The sequence below is a fragment of the Rhinolophus sinicus genome, chromosome 15 (genome assembly GCF_057876585.1).
Source record: "Rhinolophus sinicus isolate RSI-liver-muscle chromosome 15, RSI-T2T, whole genome shotgun sequence".
NCBI lineage: Eukaryota > Metazoa > Chordata > Mammalia > Chiroptera > Rhinolophidae > Rhinolophus > Rhinolophus sinicus.
Window position 1 is genome coordinate 63,545,069 of NC_142515.1, and position 23,820 is coordinate 63,568,888.

The window sequence follows — 23,820 nt, forward strand, 5'->3', positions numbered from 1 at the left end:
TACAAAAATCAGCATGCTATCTCACCCAGTGTAAGGCATTACCTAGCTCCCAGCTTTCTTCCCTAGAAAATGGGAATGGGATAAATAAACTAATTTCTTTTACGAGATTTTTGGCTTAATGGAGTTTATTCTTAGATTTGCTTTAAAATCAAGTTAAAGAGATTGGCAATTTGTAAAAAAAGAAAAAAAAAAAGAAAAAGCATCCAGATCCATTTGTTGGAGAGACTGCTCCCTCTTGGTCTGGGAGCCTTCAGCAGATCTTCTTTCACCACTTTGGTTTGCTACCATTTACCATGTGACATTCTGTGATACTAGACAGTACACACAACGTCCTGTTTTCTGGGCAGATAGATGCCCAAAGCCAGTGCTCAAAAAACATACGAGTTTAAAGTTTACTGTGACACAGTAATAACAACGTGGACATTAGCATTTGGGGACTTGGCTAGTAGAATGAACTGAGCAATGTCCATCCCCCTAGGGTGAGATAAATAGACTGTATACACTGGTACCACAGTGGGTACCGAGTGGTCCAAGATCAGAGGGAAATTAGGCAACTGAACAGGGGATTATAGTTGTGAGGCATAGTAGGCAGAATTGGCTTGGTAAAGATTTGTCCATATCTGGGCAAATACAGGGCCCTGAGATGGGTGGGTTGTGGAAAGCTTGGTCCAGGGCCAGGAAAGAGGATTGATTTGTGTCCTGGGCCTATGGGCACACTCTTGGGTTGGGTGTCCATTCCTCTGAGTGGCCAATATAAAATGTAGGTTGGAAGGAGCTTTGTGGGGAAGCTATTTGGTTCCCTAGAGCTCGCACAGGTATCTCTCTGATATCTAAGAATAGAATTGGGAGGTGGGAGAAAGAAGTTCCCTAGACCCATTCTTCATGACTCCCAGGTCAAGACAGGTGAGGCAGGCAGGACTTGGTGGTGGGCAGTTAGAAGCAGGGGCGTCGGGGGTGGTTGGGGGTGGGAAGCCAGCTCATGTAGATGTTGGTAGCATTGGCATTGGCCTGTGGCTCTATGTACTGACTGGGTTTTGGCTGGAGCTTGCAAAGCGAGGATTATCTCGAGAAGGATGTGAATAAAATCAGCCAGGAGATGCCATCCCTGGCCCTCTCTGGGAGAAGTACTGAGTCATCCTGATTATGTGACGTGCTCTCTCTTCTTAGTCCAGCACAACATCCAAAAGACGGTGCGGACTCTCTGGCAGCAGCTGGTGGCGCAGAGGCGGCAGGAGCTGGAAGACACCTTCAAGATTGATCTCTCTGTAAAACCTGGGGAGAGAGAAGTAAAGATTGAAGAGGTCACCCCGCTCTGGGAGGAGACAGTGCTCAAGGCCTGGCAGCATTACCTAGGTCTGTCTACTGGGCTCCGGGGGCCAAACTTCTGGGACTCATAGAGCCGGACTCTCCCAAGGCTCCACTTGGGGTTCAGAGCCTTTTCCAGCCAGACCTTCCCTCTCATCCCCTTGGTGGGTGTGATTTATACCCCTGAAACCTCATGAGTCTTTGCTCACAAAGAATGCATGCTGCTTTGCATCTTAGGTGAAAGGAAGGCAAGAAGTGCCAACCGAGCAAGTAGAGTGTAGTAATCTCTTAGATTGAAGGGCCACCCTTTTAGGGCTCCAGCCTGGGCTCTGGAACCTGGGGTTCTAGGTCCTGCCCTGATTTACCTACCAGCTTTGAAACCTTGCCACTAAGTCACGCAGTGACCTGGAGCCTCAGGTTCTTTATGTTCCAACAGAAAGTCTTCGTTCTAAAGATATTAATGTCCCGTGCATTCTATCAGTGACTCAACATTTTTACGCTCATATTAGTCAACACAGTTGGGGGAGTGATGGTTTACCTTTGTTTTTAAAGAGTTCATTGCTGTCAAATTATGGCTCATGTACTTCTTTTAACTCTTTTAGCATCATAATATTCGCAGTGGTTTAAGAGTTATTGCCATGTATATTGTCCCAGACTGCCCAGTGGTGTAGCACCTTTATTTCACTGGCTTTCCAAATTAGCTCTGGCAAATATATATATATATATATATATATATATATATATATATATATATATATATATATATACATACTATGTATATACAAGTACATGTACAATTTGAAGTCAGAATGTCAGATTCCATTTCAGGGAAAAGTTCAATAAAATAGGGCATATACACCCATGCACGTGTCATGGAATAAAATGGTGGGGTGGACCTTAAAGCTTGCAAATGGCTCTCTTTTTGCCAACAACTGTATATTGAAAACTTTCTGTTTTCCGGGACCTGTATGTAATCTTATTTACTCTTCATGACACCACAATGAGGTTAGATACTATTAATCCCATTTTACAGGAAGAGGACACTGAAGCTTAGGAACTTTAGCTAACTTGCCCAACGAGGAGTCTGAGCGAGGACTAGTGACCCCAAAACCCACACTGCGTGTCTCAGTCAGAAGACAGTAGTGTGAGTTTGTAGCCTGGAGGCAGGTACACTGGGCTCGAGTCCCTGGCTGGTCCTTTGAAAGCCAAGCCAACTGTGGAAAGTGTGTGTGTTCTCTCAACTTCATCTCTGACAGTCTTTGCTTCCCTGTCCTAGCATCTGAAAAGAAATCACTGGCCAGCCGCTCGAATGTGGGACACCACAGCAAAGTCACTTCGTGGAGTGGAAGCTTGTCCTCAGCCATGAGGCTGATGCCTGGGCGGCAGGCCAAGGACCCCGAGTGCAAGACAGAGGTGAGCCCAGGTCCCTTTTCCTTACACAAGGTCTATGAGTCCTGTCTTCTCTGTGTTCTCACTAGACAGAATCTAATTCCTTGTTCTTCTGAACCTTTAAGGCTATGCATGTGGCTTCCAGGTTGAGGCTACCTCTAGTGGAGCCGGGGCTTGGGCCGGCTTTCACTTGAAATGAAAACGGGCCCCTTGAGTGCCAAGAGCAGGTGGTCCTGATGGCATTAAAAACAAAAGTGATCCTTGTTTCCATTCTCCTTTTGTGTCAGATGTGCTCAGAGAGCACTTGCCCATGGCTCAGTGGGAGCTGCGTGTGTGGGCTCAGCAAATGGGGACAGAGACGCTGATGCTATTACTGGGAGATGTAGTGTTGGACCCTCTTGACTGTGTGGGGCTGAGCCATTGGGGGTTTCCAATCCATTTCTCTGAAAGTGCATAAGAAACTGTCCTAAACTCAGTGGCACCAACAATGACTTTTTGTGATCCTGGATGCTGCAGTACGGAATTTGGAGCATAGCAGGGGTTGCGGGGCTCTACTCCATGCCGTCTGGGCCTTCCCTGGAATCATAAGAAGGCTCACTTACTCACCCATCCAGTGGTTGCTGCTGGATTTAGTCTGAGACCTTAGCTGAGATTGTAGGTTGGAATACCTACATACAGCTTCTCCATGTGTCCCTGATGGGCAGGCGTCAAGGGCTAATTTCTACAGGGAGGGGGAAGGAGAATGAGGATGGAGATGAGGATGAGGAGGGAGAGGGAGAGCCAGGCAGAGCCACGCCGTCTTCCCTGACCCCCTTCGGATGCCGTGCAGCACCAGCTCTGCCATGTTCCTTTGGGTGAGACACACACGAAGTTCTACCCAGGTTCAAGGGGAGGGAAATATACTCATCTCCTGGTGGGGAGGTGGGAAGGTTCTGAAAGAGCCTGTAGGCTCTTTTTGGAAAACACATCTGACATTTATTCTCATACTGGGGTCATTGACTTATCTTCAGAGGCAGTGAATGCCGTCATTCAATGGACTTGGCCTTAGGGTCAGGAGACCTTGGGCAATTTACTTAACTTCTCTGAGTCTGTATCTCCTTACCTTCACTATGGGGCAAGTAACCATGGGAAATTGTGGGAAAGGGCTCCCCAGGGAGGTAGAGTAGATGGTTGATAGACACATTACTCAATTGGAGTTCTTTGCCCACTTAACTTTGGCAAGTGAGCTTGGCTCCAAATCCCATCTGCTCAGTATCTGGGCCCTGTTGTCCCCATGTATCTGTGGTCTACTGTGGTCAGTGACTGATGGGGAAGGGCACTGTCATCAGGTATTGGGGACAAAAGAGGAGTGAAGGGCGTCCTGCAACTGCCCAGACAACCAAGGGAAGGACAGTTTCTTTTTCCTAAGCTTCCAGAACAATAGGCTTTAGGGCATATGGAGAAAGATCCCAAACATAGAAGGGAAGGCAGAAAATGAGCTTGACTGGGTTGGCTGGCCTCCTGTTGTTCAGACCCAGAGTAGGCTGTGTGCTCAGAGTGCTGGCTTATAGAAGACACTGCTCAGGAAGTTTGTCGACAGACTCACTGGCTGACTGGGTGCATCACTTAGATTGTAACAGCTGTATCCCACAGCTAGTATTAGCCCTGTTTCATAAAATCAAGGGCTTTGCAGCCAGGAGGTGGCATAGTGAAGATAACATCTCCCATCTCTACTGCCAACCATGACCTTAGGCCATTCCATAACCTCTCGGAGCCGCGATTCCTGAACTTACACCTGGAAATGTGTTGTTTATTAGAATATGTGGAAGCACTTGGAAACTGCAAGTGCTTTAGAAATAGAAGACAGTTTACAACATTTCATTCTACCTTCTAGCTCTCTCTGCCAAGGGGAAGACCATCCCCCACAGGACAGAGGTTCACAAGCCCTGGGAGCTGGAGCATCCCCACCTGTGCCCACACACCTGTTTCTGACCAGGGCCATTTGTGGAGGAGCAGCCCAGCTCCATTTCCCTTGACTTTACCCATGTTAGCATTGTCCCTGGGAGGTCAGGTCAGTCTGGCTGGGAGCTAGGCAAAGGATGGCTGGGACACAATTTATGGGAACCCTTGTAGGCTATTGATGCTGCCTCTTCCAGTGCCACCTGCCCTCCCATGTCATTGGCTCAGCTCACCTGCCTCCAAGTCTCAGGGAGATGGTTTGAGAACCAGCTTATCTGAAAAAAGTTTCCAGATAAGAAAGAAGCTGAATAAGCTACAATATTTGGAGCCATGTATGTTCACAAATGGCTTATCACAGTTCACTCTTGGCTCACTGAGAGATCTGGAAAAAAGAATATTTGAAACTAGCTCTCTCTTTTTGTGAAGGCAGGCAGTTGAAGATGCTTCTATACCAATTGAGGTCTCATTCATTCATTTATTCATTCATTCACTCAACAAATATTAAGTGTTGAGTCTGTATCCTCTTCCTTTTTCTAAGCTCTGAGTTCATAGAAGAGAGAAAAAGTGACATATTCTCCGCTTTCATGGAGGCTGCTTTCTAGGGAGTGAAGATTGACAATTAACAGATAAATAAATTCATAAATGTTGGGAGTGCTAACTGCAACGAGGGAAAAATAAGCAGGGTAACTGGGAGAGGGTGGTGAGACAGGTGCCAGGGGGTTGAGATGGAGGTAGTCAGAAGCCCTCTTTGGCAGGGGTTGTAGGAGCAGAGAAATAAGGAAGGATACGTGCCTGGTGAGTCTCCGGAGAAGAGTGGTCAAGCAGAGAGGACAGCCAGGCAAAAGCACTGAGGCAGGCATGTGCTGAGGTGTCCGAGGGCCACGAAGGCCAGTGTGGCCGGGCTAAGGTGCAGAGAGGGAGGCCCTAGGGGGTATCACCCTCAGCTGTTAGCCCCAGGAAGAACTGTGCTTTTCCACAGCAACTCATTAACAGCAGGACTTCTGTCACTGTTGTTTTCCTCTTTGATCTGGATACTCAGAAGCTCAGATAGATAAGCATGGCCCAGCTCTTGTAACTGCACACACCTAGTGGCATAAATCTCTGCAAACTGTGTACTCGCACACACCCATCTCCCTGGCTTTTTCCTTCCTATTTGAGCCCTATTTTACCTTCACCCTGATTTATTTATCCTTTCTGCACTTTGTAGCTTGTGGAGTTTTTAAAGACGAATTGTTCTGAAACAAAGAGGATTACGTTTTAATATTAAAAGTGAACTGCAGCTTTGCTTAGCAGCGTCCTATTCCAGCACCTCAGTCTGAGCTGGGCACAGTGCCTGGTACATAGAAGGTTCTTAAAGAATGCGCAGGGACGTGCATGGAGCTCCCTATCCCTGGCTGAGGTGGAACTTGCCAACCTCAGACCCCGTGCCCCTCACGCAGCCTCGCTGTTAGCCTTTGTTGCTAACAGAAGGCGTAACTTCTCAGGTACATATGTACACTGTGATGTCATAGCATGCGAGCAGCAACTATTTGCCCTGGGGTCTGTTTAATTATTTTTAAAAATTAATTTTGATTATTACAGCTGATTACACCTCAGTGAGCAATGTAATTGATATTTTATAATGTATCCCAAGGAACATTTTGTACAACACGCTTTTTGTTGTTGAAGGTTAAAGACTCCGTTATTGGTTTTTCCCTAAATATGCCCACATCATTAGTCCCTCCAGTGAGAAGGTCGCCATCTGGAAAAAGCAGCATGGAGACATTATTCAGGCACAAGTGCATGAAATTGGTGTTTCTGCATCTTCTGTCTCTCTTCTGGAAAGAAGAGGCTTGTAATTAAAGGAGTAGGTTTTGGAGGAAACATTATTCATTTGGTGTTATTCCTTATCATGTCAGCAGCTGACAGCTCTACAGCACTGATAAATTGTTCCTTGGAGTGAGACCTACAGTGCACAGTTCCTAATTCCTTTTACCTATCTTCTCTTTTAGTAGAAAGTGTTTTCTGCTTGGCAGGTGAGCCTTTGAGGCAATGCTGTATGATAGATGTTGTTTCTTCTTTTTCTTCCCCTGACTCCTTTCACAGTCCCTTCTGGGATCAAATTGTGAAGTTACAGTCTCTACCAGGGTGAAGGCTGTGGGTGCCAGCCTGTAGGACAGAAGTTGGGACCTTGGGCTCCCTTGAGGCCACCAAAGGCCACCTCAGCGTGTGCTGAAAGCCTCTTCATCATTCCACCCTCAGTGTAGAGAAATCCAGAGCATACACTCTGGCCAGCCATTCCTCTTCACAGCACCGGGCGTGACTTTGCCTACTTGCTCCGTTTCAGACTTTCTTGTTTAAAAACAAGTTGAATAAACATCAACGACCAATGCTGGTTTCTTAGTTTTGACAGACACTCCATGGCAATGATGTTTGTCAAAACGATGTTAACAGTATGGGAAACATGAGAACTCTTTGTACTATCTTTAAAACTTTTGTGTAAGTCTAAAATTATCCCCAAATATAAAATGTGTCATCTTCTGTGTTTTTTTAAGCATTTGCAAATCGAAATAGGTACACTGGATGTGGGAGCTGGGGCCGGTGGCTATAGGGCCTATGCAGAGCAGAAGGACGATTGGGGACGCTGCAGGTGGCAGGGTGAGCATGGGGTCAGGTTGGGGGGTGCTGTGGTCCATAGGTGGGGGTTAAGCAGGGGGGCAGCACCTCTGTGTACGTGCAGGTTAGATTGGAGGTCAGGGCCCTTGATCGAGGGGCTGGTCTGGGCAGCGTAGCACCCTTCAGGTGGGAGAGGACGGGGCCTGCAGGAGCAGCGGTCTGATCAGCGGGAATTAAAGAACACACAAGAGAACTCTGTTTAACCAAGGCTAAGATGAGCAAAAAAAGAAAATAAAAAGAGGGCCCCAAAAGACAGAGGGACCAGGAAACCAGGCCATGAGAAAAGAGGTGCCCAGTGGAGGGAGGTGTGCAAGTTGGATGTTCTGTTGGCTCCGCATAGAATGGGGAGCAATAAGCGAGAGGAAGGGGTTGAGAGCCCCGTTGCAGCCCCTCTGGGTAGCGCAGCTGCCTGAGCGGGGCCTAGTTTGGGAAAGTGTAAGCTAAATTTCACCCTACCTTCCTCCCAGGATCACCTGTACACGTGTGGACGGCTGTGTCATGCACAGTCCAGGTGGCCTCTATCGAGGAGAAAAACCCCATGGAGTAGGGCTGGCCCTGTGTCCTCCATGTTTCCATGAGTTTTGGAGATAGTTGAGCAAGCTTTCAGTTGCTATTTTCAAAGATGAAAAGATGCATGTGGAGAAACCAGGGCTGTGTGAGATTTAGCAGAAAGGGATAGAAAGGCACCAAAAGCCAGAGAGTGACATATTGGAGTTGCTAAAATACCAAGAACAAGCTTTTTGTTGCAATTCTATGTCTGCCCTGGCAAGGATATGAAAGCACTAGACATTTTCTCCCAGGCCCTCTGGGGTTCTCTACACCCTGCCCTGTGGGTGAGCCCCCTGCCCACCCAGACACATCTTAGCCTCCTATAAGGTCAGCAGTGCTCACCCATGGGGGACTTGAAGAGCTCAGAGATTGGACACTTGTGTGGGCAGGGTGACTGTGGATCTGCCATCGGCTGCTTCCCTGCATGTGTGCCCAGGCCCACTGTCTCCCAGCCCCCTGCTCCTGGCAGAAGATGAGATGCAGGATGAGACCAGTTACTGGGAGACACTGTTTTAAGGGCAGCGCTTGCTCAGGTCCTGGCAAAGGAAATGACATTTTTGACCATCCACTCTGAGCACTTTATCTATTATCTCTTCCAAAAATCATTGTGGAACATTTTGAACATATACAGAAGTAGATAAAATAATAAAACGAATACCCATTTATCTACCCATCACTTCCACAATTTTCAGCTCACAGCCAATCTTCTCTCATCTCCATCACTACCCACTTCCCCCTCTGCACAAAATAATTTTGAAGCAACATCCCAGATATCATATCATATCACTTCATGCGTAAATGTTTCTGTATACTTAGTTTTTCTTGAAAGAGATCACAAAACCCAAATAAAAACTGCAGAAAAGAAAGCAAGTGAGCAGAATTGGAGGGCGTTAGCAGTCAGTGTGGGCGTGATCAAGCTGTTTCTGCTCTTGTTCTTTAGTGTGCTGCTCTTGGGCTCCTGCTTCTGAGTGATGATGATCTCGCCGAGGCTGAAGGCATGGGGAGCCTCGGAGAAACTCATGCCCCTGTTTCAGGAAGGAGGGTGAGGTCTGACGAGGACACAGATGCTTTCAAATTTAGTGCTTTGGCACTTCAGTGTTCAGGGCTAAACAGCACGTGAGGTGAAAGGAAGCCTCGGAGTGCACTCAGCTGGGAAAAGCCTCGGAGTCAGGAGAGCCCGGGGCTGAGAAGAGACTGTGAACATAGACAGGAATGGGCTTTGAGATGAAGGGAAGTGAAGTAAGTGGTAGAGTCCAGCGTAACAGCTGAGGAAGTAAAAGTACGTGTGTCAAAACGCAAGTTAGAATTCCCAGGGAAGTTCTGCTGTAACAGCGTTAAAGTAAAAAATCTTCAAGAGGTTGTAAGAAATTTTAGAAATCTGAAATTCAGAAAGTTGTCATCTGGGATATATTTACTTAAACTTGTAGTAAATTCAACATGTTTGTCGGCAGGAGAGAAAGAACTTTTGCAGGAGATGAATATGCCTTTAAGAGAGGTATTTCAAAGCAGGTGTTCTAAACTTGGGGGAAAATTAAGACACGTGAGGACTTCTAAATTGACAGGGTGAGAGGACCTACAGAGAGGGGCAGTCTTGACAGAAGGGCAGAAAAGGCAACCTGTGTCAGCAATTCGAGAGAGGAGTGGACGGGAGGGGAAACAACATTGAAAACTGTAGAAAAAAGGAGTGATTTCAGAAAACCTGAAACTGAAGATTTTCTGAGAAATCACAATGCTGTGTGGTTGGATAACCCAGTTGTGTTCAGTGGCGGGAAAAGTCTTGTGAGCAAGTAATTAGATGGGATTCTCCATTAGAGGAATAAAACTACTCAGAAACAAATGAAAGCATGATTAAAAAAAGATTCTGAGAAGTGTAAACTGCTCTACTGATGTGATCATGGTTTTCTTAATTGTGGTGGGTTAGGCTGTCAGTGACCTATTTTCTCTTACTGCTTTTCCTGAGATAACTGACCCTAAAAATAATGCCAAGCTCCCCAGCCTGGCCTTAGAGCTCTTCATGGTGCGTCTGCATTAGGGTTATTTCCAGAAAGGATTTCCATCAGGCTCTAGTTGCAGTGTTATTTGAGGGCAGAAAAGAGAAGAATGATGAAATCTGATGATCTTAATTATTAAACCTCTCAGGTTTCCTTTTCACTTCACCTGAAAGTAAAGGCTCTGGAGCATGCATCTTAGCCCTTGGTCTTGCAGGCAGCTGTGCTCCAACACCACATGGGAATTGACCTTCCCACAGCGGCATGGCATCCTGGGGCAGCGGGGGGGACACCACACTGCAGGCTCATGGGTGTGAGCCCTGGCCAGGCAGCGGCGAGGGGTGAATTAGCCCTTTAGGTGTTTTTCCGGTGGTCTGGGCACTCCACCAGGGCCCTCTCTCTCATTTGTTCTCCTCTCTTCACACACACGCACACACACACGTGCACACACACGCGCACACACTCACACACAAACACGCACACACACTCACGCGCACACACACGTGCGCACACATGCACACACTCACGTGCGCACACACTCGCGCACACACACACACTCACGCACACACACGCACACAGAGCCCGTTCTACAAACCACTGATGTTAGAACCCACCTATCACATCAGTGAGAAGGGGCGGGAAGGAGTTGCTTTGAACAAGGAACCCACCTCATAACTGAACACAGTCTATAGGTCCTGACAGCAGGGGATTTGAAAAAGCAGCATCACCAACACTGTGTTAGCATCCAGCTGTAGGGAGAAGCATAATAACGGGCTGATGGAGATGGTGGCTTTTCTTTTTCCATTTGAAGGAAGTATTAAATGTCACTAGTTTATCACAAGTGCCTATTACATGAGTTTGAAAAATAGAAGTAAATGAACAAAGCAAACACTGATACCTTTAATGATGTTTCTTTACCAAGTGCATCATTTGTGAGACATCTTAATCTTCATAATAGAAGGATAATTAACATCACTAATTATCTAATTAAGTTCATTAAGCATCCACCAACAGTGCACCGTGAAGCTGACATTATGTTCTACTGTCAACAAATGCTTTTGATTTCTTAGGAAGTAATTAAAATGTAAATTAGCATGCACTTATATGCACAGGGGAAGTTTAGAATCAAATATTCATTTCAGAACTGCTTAAAGCAATATAGTTTTTATTTTTTTCTTCAATAGAAGCAGACATTTTGCTGTTAGTGGTATATATTAAGGTTGCCATTTTGTTGTATGATGTTTGAGTCATAGTAAGGTTATGGCATGATGTGACACAGTATGTAGCTGATGTATTTGCTGTTGTGCTTTTGTTCTAATTTGATCATTTTATTTAGTATATTCACTTATGTTTGTGTCCTTTGTGTTAAAAATACCACAACTGATACCTTTTTCTGAACACTTGCTGTAACTCATTTTTTTCCTGAAAACTTTCTGTAACTTAAATTCTCTAGTTGTGTTTACCTTTTAAAGGCATTTTAGGGCAAACCTTTTTAACATATCCTTTCTGTCAGGTTATGTTTGGAGAATATAATCAATGACTTGCTGAGAGCAGTTAACATACCTGCTCTGTGTGCACAGGAAGGAGAGAAGCTGCACAGATCAAACTTGTGGTCCAACGTCCTTGGTTGCAAGTTTACATTTTCCTGCATTTTTAGGGCAGCCCCTTGATTTGTGATGAATATTATAACTGGAATGAACATGCTGTGGTGCTAAATACAGTAATCTCATCAGATTAGAACCCTTCCTGAAACATCATACTTGCTGAAAAGGAGACTCCCAAGATAGAAGCCACCATGCCCAAAGCCCTAAAGTTTTCATTCTTTACACAATCCTGATCAAATCCTAGGATGCCCACCTCCTACTGAAGGTTAGTTTATTGTGAGAGCTCAATGGGTGTAATGCCTGTCTCTGCCATCTTCTTGCATGAAGACACTTGGGCCGTTTGAGCATCAAGCTGATGTCACCTGTTCAGTGAGGAGGAAAACACTCCACATATGATATTGAACGTCCTCAAACTCTTCTTGGATGATTTTTTCAGGGATGGATTTAGGTGGTGCTGGATCCAGCCCCATCAGTTTCATGTGAACAAGATTGCAGATAAATGCAGAGAAAGTACAATAGCCTAAGAGAGACGGTCCCTTGTGCCTTTGAAAGGGCTTGGCCCTGCGTAGAGCCCATTGGAGCACTAACTGCTCATCGCTGTGGGTGCAGACAGATATCCCCATAGTTCAAGAAGAGAGAGGCTGCTCCCCTGGGACAGGCATCTTTGCATAGTAACTGGTGGTGGTTGTGAGACCGGCTGAGCTGTGGAGAGCAGTGGCACTACACTGAGGAAACAGACCCGCATAGGGCTCCAGTCTATTGGGGCGAGGTGTCCTGCCTTCTGTCTGAGCTCTGCCAGCAAGCCATGAGCTGTAATGTGGTTTGTTATGCACCTGGTAGAAGGGCGCCTGTTCTCATTTGCCCTTCAGAGGGGTCTCCTTTTTCTAATTCATGCACAGGACAGTTGGCTGGGCTAGCAGAGACCCTGACTTGACCAAGTGGTCCCACTGCTAAAATCAGAGGATGATGACCTTCTCTTCATGTGCAACAGGCACCTACCTCAGCTAGCTGATAGACTGTTCTATCAGAATGTTCCTCTCAACGGTTTCTTCTTAAAACTTGTCATACAAAGTGTCCAGTATGTCATGACTAACAAGAATGCAAAGTCCATACAATAAATGAATGAGCAATACTGACAGGAAGTCACTTCGTCCCATGGCTTGCTTGTAGTCTTGCCTCCTGCTACTCACACACTTCTTCACCTGTAACTGGTGCTAACAGATGGCTCCACAAAAGGGCCGTGCCTCCACAGGCTCTGCCACCTCGGGGCAGCCCAGAGCTTCCTCCTTGAGCACTCTTTTGGGTGTCCGGCCCCCCAGGAAATGAGGTTAAAGTTGTCTTGCTCTCCCAGAGAACAGCCACCAAGTTATGCGAGTTCTACGCATCAGGCAGTATTCTCAATGCAAGGACACAGTCACAGCCCATTGAAAGATACATGAGTCTCAACCATGTTTTGAAAAGTTCTTAGGGATGGATGCCTAGTTCCTTCTTCATAGACTTCTACCCAACAGAAATGTCTAGTCTGAAAAAGTTAACTAGACCTTCTTACCTCCTTCTGCTAATTATTTACTGATTTTCTGTCTTCTCTTTCCTATAGTATTTTATTTTATTACAAAATCAGGCTAACTGTATTTATATGCCATATATGATGACTGACATTGAGAAATTTTTAAAAGTGACTTAAGGTCCAAGTCTGCAGCTCAACCCATATTTTTATGTACATAAATACTTCATCATATGCAATTCAACAACACATGAGTTTATTGACTAGACATAGCATTCCTTGATAAGAATATAGAGATGAATAACACATAGTCTTTATATTTAAGGAGTCCTTGCAGTCTGGTTATTTATCTCCCTAGTTAGATTACATCTAAAAAGAATCACAGTACATGGGGCTCTGAGTAAAAATGTATATAGATCAAAAATTTATAAATTACAACAGATTTGAAATTAATTTAGGAACCTGGCAATTACAAGGAATCTTGGGTTGAATTATTTTGAAAACTGAATACAGTCCTTTACTTTAGAAGGTGAATTACGTCCAGGAATCACTGTTGAGGTTCAGATTTTTGTATATTGGATTTCCTAATGCGAGGTAAAAACTAACATTCTGGTTAGGGCAAGGTATCATCATACCTGGATATGCTTTCAAATTTTAAAAATTATGACTTGTGGATGGGGAAACAATTTTTTTTGGTTTATTTCTCTAAATTTGAATAGTTAAAACTTAAATGTATTCATCAATGCAAAAATGCTTTAGAGTTCACAGACAGAAGCGTTGCCAACCATATAAATGACAAAACGGCAGATGGTCCTAGAGTGGAGAATCAGTGTGAGGTCCTCCTGAGGCGCTGCTGCCACTCACACCCTGCTAAGTTTCCTGTTCCCCCAGGCGGCCGCCAGGCGCCTGCCGCGGGACTCACAGTGCTCTCACCCTGGGACCCATCTATTATGAGAAATCATTTTGGTTAATTAAAAAGTCTTCCAAAGTCTCAGAACAGGACGTTATGAAATTTTCTTCTCTTTGTTGTCGTTGATGGGGGTTGGTGAAAACTTGGCTCTTTGTCCTGGCAAAGAAGTGAGAGAGACTGAATGTGGAGAGGAGAGAGTTGGGGCAGCAGATGAAGCCTGGTCCTGGGTGACCTACGAGTGAGGCTCGGGGTCCTCAGGTGTGAACTCACCTTCTACTAGAATTAGGAGTGATAAAGGGAGTGGCTGAGGTCCTTGAGTAACCAAAGTGCAATTGAGGGAGCCTGTGTTGGGATTGACTGCTGCAATGGCTCTGACTCCTTGACCTCTGGGCTGGGACCTACAGTACAGGCCGAGGCCAGCTGAGGTGCTTGCTCTCTGCGGAATCAGACTAGACACCAAAAGGAATAGATGAGAAAATATTAGCTAGTGTGGCTCAGTCTGAAGGAAATGAATGATGTGCTGGAGTCTGTCTCGTTAGTGCCGTCTGTTGGAAGGTCGCAGCAGGTTTCTTCAAGGAAGTGATAATGAAGCTGAGGGCGCAATGGCCGTCCAGCTTCTGTGGGGTAAGAACCCCCAGGAAGGACCCAGCTCATGGCAAGGCTTGAGGGTAGAAATGAGTTCGCACATTTGAAAACTGAGAGAGAGTTTCCTATGGCTGGAGCGAAAATAAGACCGGGTCTTATATTAAGTTTTTCTCCAAAAGACGCATTAGTGCTTCGTTCAGGGGATGTCATCCTGAAAAATCATGCTAGGGCTTATTTTCAGGTTAGGTCTTATTTTCAGGGAAACATGGGATCAAATGGGTGAGCAGTCCAGGAGGAGGGGACGGGGGCCAGTTGTCACGTTTGTTCCAAGTTCCCCAGGAGATCAGAAAACACCTTTGTGCTGTGACTCCATTTGCATCTATATCTATATCTCCATCTCTCTCTGTCTCATTTACTAAATACCCATTTCTGCTCTGAAAAGTCCCTCCTTCAACATTCCAACTCATTTATTGATTTGCTACCATATCCCAGGTCCTTGGGTAAAGGCCTGGGGATACTGACAAGAAAAGTCGCAGTCCCTGGCCTGCCAGGCCCGCCTTGTAGGCAGGTGAAATAACTACAATGTAACAAGAGTTGTAAGGTGCACAGGGTGCCCAGAAGAGAACCCTCCTACGTCAGGCTTCTTGGAGGAGTCTGAGCTGATACTCAGAGGAGGAGGGGGAAGGAGGTGAGTGAAGATTGGCGGGGAGGGAAGGGAGCGTCCAGGTGCAAAGTGACAGCCGTGGCCATCTGCCTTGTGGGGCCAACTTCTGACTTGGTATTACTGGAGTAGCATATCCCATTTCTCCTAACTTCATGTATTTATTTAGATCTGACTCACTCCCCAGGGAATTTACGGTACCTTCAGATGAGCATGCATGCAATGAAATAAAGAAAGGAGACCAGGAAAAATAATAATAAAAGGAGAAAGCCAATTCCTGGAGAATTAATATACAGTCTGTGAATACTCCCAGTCAGTCATCTACACGGTGCCTGAACTTCCTCCTGTATTTGAAGAACACTGCTCCTCTGAAAGCCCCCCAGTCCCCTCCAGCCTGGCTGTGACCCTATGCGGCTACAGCAGCCTGGCCCCCACCATGGGAGCTTGATTTTCTGATGTATCTCCCTGGGTAGATTTTTAAGTTTCTGGAGGGCAAGCTGTGTGCCCTGTTCATCTTCAAGGCCCTATAGCTAGCACGGGGCCTGTTTGCACTCATGATGGCTGCATCTATGAGGGCCCAACCCAAGGGACAGGGGAAGGGCTGGCGTTGATTAGGTTGCTTGTGAGCCACATGCAGCCCAAGTGTAGGAACCTACTGGCAAGTTCCGGGGTAGCCCCCGAGGGCATCAGTATGGGCAGGTGTGTATAGCATCCTGAAGGGCAAGGTGTGGTCAGAGTGGCCCTTGGGAAAAACTCCTGTGTGGACCCATATTGCAGCTAGCACTGTCCTGAGAGCTCAGGCCAAGGGTTTGCTCTGGAGGTGGGCAGTGATAGGCCGATCCTGGCCAAGGAGGTCTTGTCTCTCTCTGTAATGCCTTAAGAAGGAACCCTCCCCACAAACTCCAGGCCCCATTTGTTATCTCTCTTGGAAATATCAGCTGCAGTACCCAGGCTGCCTCAGTGCTAGGCATTATTTGGAGTGAAAGAAGCTGTATTAGTTTGCTCCGGTTGCCATAACAAAGTCCCATGGGCTGGGGGCTTCACCAATTGACATTTTTTTAAATACTTTTTTTTGGTTTTAATTAGTTTCAGGTGTACAAAGCAATGTAATAGACATTTACACCCCTCAGAAAGTGATAACCCCCCTCCCCCAAGCTACCACCCCTCTGACATCTTATATAGCTGTTCAAATTCCATTGATTATCTTCCTTGGGCTGTACTCCACCTCTCGTGATTTTTTATACATATATTTATTTATATATATTTATATATATATTTAATTATAGTTGGACATACGATGTTATTCGACTTCAGCTTCAGGTATACAACAGACATTTATTTTTATAGTTCTGGAGGCTGGAAATCTGAGATCAAGGTGTTGTGTTGGGCAGGTTTGGTTTCTCTGAAGGCTTCTCTCCTTAGCTTGTAGACACCCATCTTCTCTTTCAAGCACCCCTGGTTTCTCTTCCTCTTCTTCTGAGAACACCAATCAGATTGTATTAGAGCCCACTCTAAGAGCCTTATTTAATTTAATCACCTATCCAAAAGCCCTATCTTCAAATACCTCAGTCACATTTTGACATACTAGGAGCTAGGGCTTCAACGTGTAAGTTTTGGGGAACACAATTTAGTCCATAATAGCACCTCAAATCTGAAGACACGTTTGGGGGAGATGTTTCCATGGGTTTCAAACCCCCATGGCAGAGTCTCACATTCATCTCTCATCCAGACCCCTTCTCATAACGCCTAACCTTCTGCCCCTGCTGGAGGAGGTGTGTGCCTCCGTGAACCTTACCTGCGCGGACAAGGCTGACAGAAACCTGGGGAGACAGGGCTGAATTCAGTGAAGGGCAGCCAGCTACACTTCCCGTCTGTCTGAGCCTCAGGGAGGTCCTTAGACTTAAGAAGGAGGCATAGACGAGGGAGAAGGCCCTTTACCTGCAGTTTGGAAGCTTGTGTCCATGGCTACATCGGAGTGTTTTCTTTCTTTCTTTCTTTTTTTTTTTTTTAAGTAGTCATTCTCCATGCGCTCATGATGATTGAATTTAATAAAAACATCACAGTTCAAAAAAGACGAATTAGAAACCACCATTCGTCTTAGAAATTAATCTGTGAGCGGATGTAACAAGAGATGAATTGTGCTGTGGTGATCTGGTCCCTCTTCACCCACTCCAAGCCCCAGTTGTTTGTCATTATTGCTAGAAATATGATTATTACTCTGGTATTGCTTGACATTTATTAAGAATCCAGGGGCTACGTCTCCACAGCAGAGAAAAGTGCAATTATCTGGGCACTTGGAGAGAAAAGCATTTCCTGGCCTGAGCTGTCCAAATAGATATCCCCAAAGGTCCCTGGACCACTACCGAGGTTGATTGCAGAACCCAGACCATTCTGTCACTTGGCACACATTGTATCTTCTTCATAATGGGCTGCTAGCATTTCATGGGTGTATAGATATTATACACGATTTGCCAACAAATAGGGAAAGCATTTCATTGTCTCCTTGTTTATCATCTAACCCAAACCAGGTCTCCACTAAGGACTTATAATTAAAGGCAGCTATGTCAGCCTTACATGAAAAACTTATAATAGAAAAACTGTGTAGGTAATCTGTTCATTGAATATCTTGCAACCAGGAAAAGACTGCATTTCAAATGGGTTTAAACATGGCAGCGGTAATGAGAGGCAGAACTACTTCTGCTCCGTTCGTCCTTTGCAGACCTGGAAGTGTTGTCAGCTGACCCTGTTGGGTCTCACTCATCCTGACCACGTGGAATGTTTTACTCCGGGCAGGGACAGACCAGCAGCAGAGAACTTGGCCCAGAGGAGTGAGGAGGGTGTATGAGCTTCATTTCAGTCTCTCAAACATTTAGTGTTGCCTCCATTTGCCAGGCCCATGGGAGCAGAGATAGGCATGTCCTCAAGCAGCTGATTCTATTGGGAGAGGCTGGTGGGGAAGTCAGCCACAGCAAGTCTGAGTGCTGCCTCTGCAGAGTTTACCCTGTACTGGGGGAGCCCTGAGGAGGCATGCTGGGAAACGGCAATGTTAATAATAAGTACTGGGTACATGATAACTGCAATGTGCTTGCACCGGTGTAGTTCCTTCTGTTGCTCACTGCCATCCAGCAACATGGCATGGTTAATCAATTCCCTCCTCCTCTCAGCCCCCACCAGTGGAGGAGAGGTGACCCAGTATGACCAATGAGAGTGACCAATGAAAACGTGATGCATGGGGTGTGCATCTCTTCTATACCCGCAGTTTCACTCCAAGCTCAACGAATGGGACATTACCTGAGTTTAACTTGAACCTGTTACTTGTTTCTTTGGCTAGAGCAAGTCACGTGCTAAGGGAATCTAGATTTGACACTAAAATCAAACAACATGGTTATTGCCTTTTCTTTATGGAATTATTAGTAAATATTTAGAAAATTTTTAAAAATTGTGAAAAAGACTGCCTACAGTGAAGTCATGTTATATGAGGTTAAGTTTTAAAATGTATTCATAAAATGGAAATCAAGTTGTCAACAATACTCTTAAAAGTCCCCTAAATTATTCATCAAGAATGATACCATTTGTGGTTTTGTGAATTCTGTACCATCCTTCTGTACATGACCAGGCAGCTTTTCTACCATCTGAGGGCTCAATTACTATTTTTTTGTTAAGTGTCTGATGAAGTGGTTGGCTTGTGCAATTTGGGGAAACAAGATTCACTGAAAGATTTTTCTTTAAACACGAGAATTACATTCAATACAATGAGCTGTTTATACCCAAGGGAACATGGGACAGTGTCCAACTGAGAGAGCAGTGACTCCTATTTTCCATCTCAGTTTCATGACGGGGCTTAGGTGGAAGGGTTATGAGAATTCCATTGTATTGTTTAATATACTTTTTTATTTAGGAATATCTTTCATGTACTTGCCATATTCATATTCACTGCTGCCATGTGCTCGTCCAATTTCCCCTGTTGTTAACATCTTACATCGTGGTATATTTTGTCAAAGCTAAGATGTTGACATTGGTACATGACTAGTAACTAAACTCCAGACTCTATTTTGCTTTCACCAGTGTTCCTACTAACCCAGGATCCAGTCCAGGGCACCACATTACATTTAGTTACCAGGTCTCCTTAGTCTCCTCTGCTCTGTGACAATGTCTCAGACTTTTCTTGCTTTTCATGACATTGACTGTTTTGAGGAGTACTGGTCAGATATTTTTAGAATGTGCCTCAATTTGAGTTTGTTTAACATTTTTCTCCTAATTAGAGGTTATGGATTTTTGGAAGAAGACCACAGAGAAGGAGTGCCCTTCTTTCTCATCATCTCATATCAGCTAAGGGATGCACAACAGGCATGTGCCATCATCGCCGGTGATGTCAGCTTTCATCACATGGTCATGTGGTGTCTGCCAGATTTCACCATTTTACTGTTTTTCGCTTTCCACACTCCATTCTTTGGAAGAAAGTCATTAAGTCCAGCCCACCTTTAAGGGCGGGGGGGGGGGGGGGAGCAATTAAGTTCTGCCACCTGGTGGGGAAGTATATACATATATTATTTGAAATTCTGTAAAAAAGGCTTGTTTCTTTCTCCCTATTAATTTACTTGTTCAATCTGTTATTTATATCTGTAGAGACTCCTCCATGTTTGTAATTTGGTCTATAATCCATCAAGCCTGTTACTTATCTTACTGCTCAAATTGTTCCAGCGCTTTGTTCATAGTATTTAATTGATCTCACACTTGCTTCCACTGAAATGCTCTTGATCTCTTTTTCACTGATCACAAATATGAATCCATATGAATTTCATGTGTTTTAAGGCAATTCCACTACAACCCTTCCTACCATTTTTGATGTGTGCGTTATTCGGGAAGTTAGGTTATATCACAGTAATAAACACCTCCAAATCTAATTGGCCTAAAACAGCAAAGATTTATTTCTCACCTGTGCTATACACACATTGTGAGTTGGCCGGGAATCCGCTGATGTCTAATCCTCACTCAGCGGCACTGGCTCACGCAGCAGCCATCATCTAGGACACTGAGTGTTGCTGTGACAGTGAAAACAGAGCTTAGCAAATTGCTCACGAGCCCTTAAAGCTTCTGCACATTTCTCCTCGGCCTCACCTCACTCAAAGAGAGCAGGAAGGTTGATCGATGCCATACACCTTCAGGAAGAGAGAACTGGAAATGTTTGGCAAATAGCACTAATGACTAGCATACAGTAATTTCTTTCAGTTTTTCTTTTCTATGCAAATCTATACAGATGTAATTGTTGTTATGGTTAGAATACTGTTTTCTAAGCGTCTTTAAAAAATCTTGAGGGGGTGGCTGGTTAGCTCAGTTGGTTAGAGCGCGGTGCTGATAACACCAGGGTTGCTGGTTCACTCCCTGCATGGGCCACTGTGAGTTGAGCCTTCCTTAAAAAAAAAAAAAAATCTCAATACATCATAAACTTGATCCCATGTCATTAAATATTTTTGAACACCAAGGCTACAGTGAATGGTTGTGTAGATTGTGTGCAAGGGCAGCAGCCAGAGTGGCAAAAGGAAGCTGAAATCCAGCCTTCGTTCCACTATTCAAGTCATCCATTTAGGTCCAGGATGGTGGCTGCCTAAAGGAGCACAAAGGTGCTGTGTGGCCTGGTGGTGGCCCTTGGTAATGACTTGTGCTAACTGCGTAATACTTTGTGATAAGGATGGATCCCCCCTCCACGTGCTGGTATTTAAATTGTTTCATTTTATGCTACTATAAATAGGATGGTGGAAAATGTTGTCCAGGGAATATTTGTGCATATATCTTATGATTTCCTTGGAATAAATTACTAGCAGTGAAAATGGTGAGTCAAAGAATTAAAGTGAGAGGCAGATGGTGTCAGCACATGGCAGATACAGTGCAGACGAAAACTTGGCCTTTCTCACTCCTGAGTTGCGTCCCAGACCTGGCCTGCGCAGTGCTTGGCTGGAGAGGCCAGGACCTCTAAGTGTAATCTTGGCACCATGATCTGAGCAGGATCTGAGGGGCTGCCTTCAGATGTCGGCTTTTCTGCTTTTTGCGAGGCCACATAACTGTGAATGCAGAGCTAATGATGCTTTAAACAAACAAGTGTAATGACTGTCATCAGTAGACAGCAGGCACTTCCTGAGGGACAGCTTGGGCAGGAGGGTCACTAGCAGCTGGTCAGCCCCAGAGGTGCCCAGACCAAGGTGGGCACCACCAAGCTGAGGTCAGCTCACATAAAGGTGACCCTCCAGGTGGGATGTGCCCCGTTCCCCACTACAAGATCTGTTCTGTATCCTGAAGCCAAACCCTTCCCTATGGAGGCACTGGCAGAGCAGGGCACAGGCTCTCGAATCCAGATCTGTTTTCCTACTCAACTCTCCAAACGGCCTTTGGAGGCCCTTTGTTCTACTTCAAAGGTTCTCAAACTCTTTAATGCACAGGCAGTTGCTAAGCAAAGGCTGTTTAGCTCCAATAAGCCATGCAGAGCTCTGTTCCAAATTTGTCCCTGCTCAATGTGCTACATTCACTGCTGCCCAGGCAGATGGGCCTCTGCCCTTGAACTGACCCAAATTACCCTCCTCCTTTCTTCACATACTGAGTGTGATGACTTTCCAGGGCATGAAAAGTCTCAAATGCCAACAGGAAAGTAGTGCTTTCTTAGCACTGAGATGTACAGGGTGCAAATGCACGCAGTAACAGTCTAAGAATTCATTTTCTGGCACTGTAGCAGTATTGTGGGAGTCACTTATCCTCATTTGTCCTTGGTTTCCTGTTCTGTTAAATGGAAATAATCAAGATAGATTTGTCAGGAGGCTAAATATTAAATGTGATAATGCGTATGGAATCTCTTTTGTCAGTTATAAAGTGATGTGTGCATATCAGTCAATAGGACATAATGCTGAGGGAACAGACCAAAGGATAATAAATATTGAGATGATCAAGACACTTAAATAACGATCAGTGTGGCCTGGTCAGTTTCCCCTCCCACCATACTAATCCATATTCCAAACCTTCACAAGAACGCTATTCAGCTCTCAGGGGAAGCAGAACCATCTTAACCCTGCTCCACTCTGGAACTAGAAGTCGTCAGGTGAAACCACTCACTTTCCAGTGTTAAACTTACAAACTCATCCACATCTGCACCAGGCTCAAATTCTTTCCTCCGGGCTCATCCTTCCCCATTGCTCAGGCCAACCCCTTTATGGGCTACTGACCCCATCCTTTCTTCTCTTATCCCACCAAACCTGTGCCACCAGTGGCCTCTCTCTTTCCTTTGCTTTTCATCCTTCTCCCATTTACTGCCGCGTTCTCCTCAGCCTCATCCTATACTTGAGTCTTTTCATTCCTCTTATGTCATATGGTCTTCCCCCACCTCCTTTTTTCTCTTCTTCAGAGTCAAGTTTCTTGAATGAGTTGCTTATACTCACTGTCTCCATTTCCTTACCTCCAAATTTCTAGTTGACATTATTGCATAATCATTCAAATTGCAAATATTTATGTCTAATCATTACTGTGAAATAACTCTTGCAGGAATTACCAGTGGACATTTCTACACACAAATCCAATGAACATTTTTAGGCTTTATCTTACAGGATTTCTCTGATGCATTCACTGTGGTTAATGGCCCTTGGTTTCCCTGACATTTCTTTTTCTGATTTTTCTTAAACTTCTCTAAACTTTCTTTTCCTGGCCTAAATTTCTCTAGTGTTCTCCAGGTTTCTGATCTTGTCCCATCAATCTCCTCTGTGTATGTACTCTCCATGAAGAATCTTAGCATTTCTCAGGGTTTATCCTCTCACATGATTGCTCATGAAACAAGTCTGTATCAGCCTCGGACTTCTCAGCCGAGCTTTCCTCTAGGGATGTCTGTCTGTGCCTTTGACACTTCAAATTCAACACGTCCTCATATCGCTTAAACTTGCTCTTCCTCTTGTTCTGTAATCGTGCTTATTTTTCTTAGTTTATTTAATTTAATTCACTCAGTTAAATAAACCTAATTCTTACCATCTCATACAGTCACCAATGTTACTTTTCATATAGTTCTTGAATTTGCCTCTGCCACTTCATTCATTCCACCATGTGAACTCCCACTTGTACTGCCATTATAGTGTCCTCAGGCGGCTCCCTATTTTCAGTCGTGACTTCATTAAATCCATCCTTCAAATTACTACCGTAGATTTCCAGAAAAATAGCAGTGTGAGGTGAGCCTCTGTAAAGCTCCCCTGGAATTTACAAAAAATCGAACAACAAAAACTCCACAAAGGATTCCCTGCACAGCAGACAGGCAAGACGAAGAGGCCCACTACCGACTGAAATCACCTATAGGTGGGAGATTCATGCGAGTGGGGGGAGGAGGAAATGGAGAAGCGCAGAGATGGAGACACGCGGGCGCAGGACGCAGACCCAGCTCAGTGCGCCCAGCTCGCTGCTTCCGGGAACCACCGCAGCTGCGGGAGAGGGAAGAACTCGGACTGCTAGGGCTCCGCTTATGGCCCACAGGGCTGAGGGGGCAGCATATAACACGGCTGAACCCAATGCTCACGGCAGAGACCTCGGAGAAAAGACTGAGGGAAAAAGGCTGAAAACGGTGGTTTAAGCCCGCACTGCCGAGCAGAGAACGGAGCCTTAGGCACTGAGACTAGCCACCCCCTCCCTCCCCTCCCAGAGCTCGCCCCGCCCCCACCTGCCAGGTGCTAGAAGCAAAACAGTAGCAGTGTCAGATCAAAACAACAGAAAAT

General features: G+C 45.3%; 1 protein-coding gene across 4 annotated transcripts in view; it reads left to right on the forward strand.

Annotated features, from left to right (window-relative positions):
• Positions 1–23,820, forward strand: part of WDFY4 (WDFY family member 4) — a 324,321-nt gene that overhangs the window by 169,764 nt on the left and 130,737 nt on the right. For all 4 annotated transcript variants that reach the window (XM_074337248.2, XM_074337250.2, XM_019730128.3 and 1 more), the window contains 2 exons: positions 1,168–1,353; positions 2,582–2,718. In XM_074337248.2, the coding sequence (XP_074193349.2) occupies positions 1,168–1,353; positions 2,582–2,718 (323 nt within the window). The remainder of the gene's footprint in view (positions 1–1,167; positions 1,354–2,581; positions 2,719–23,820) is intronic.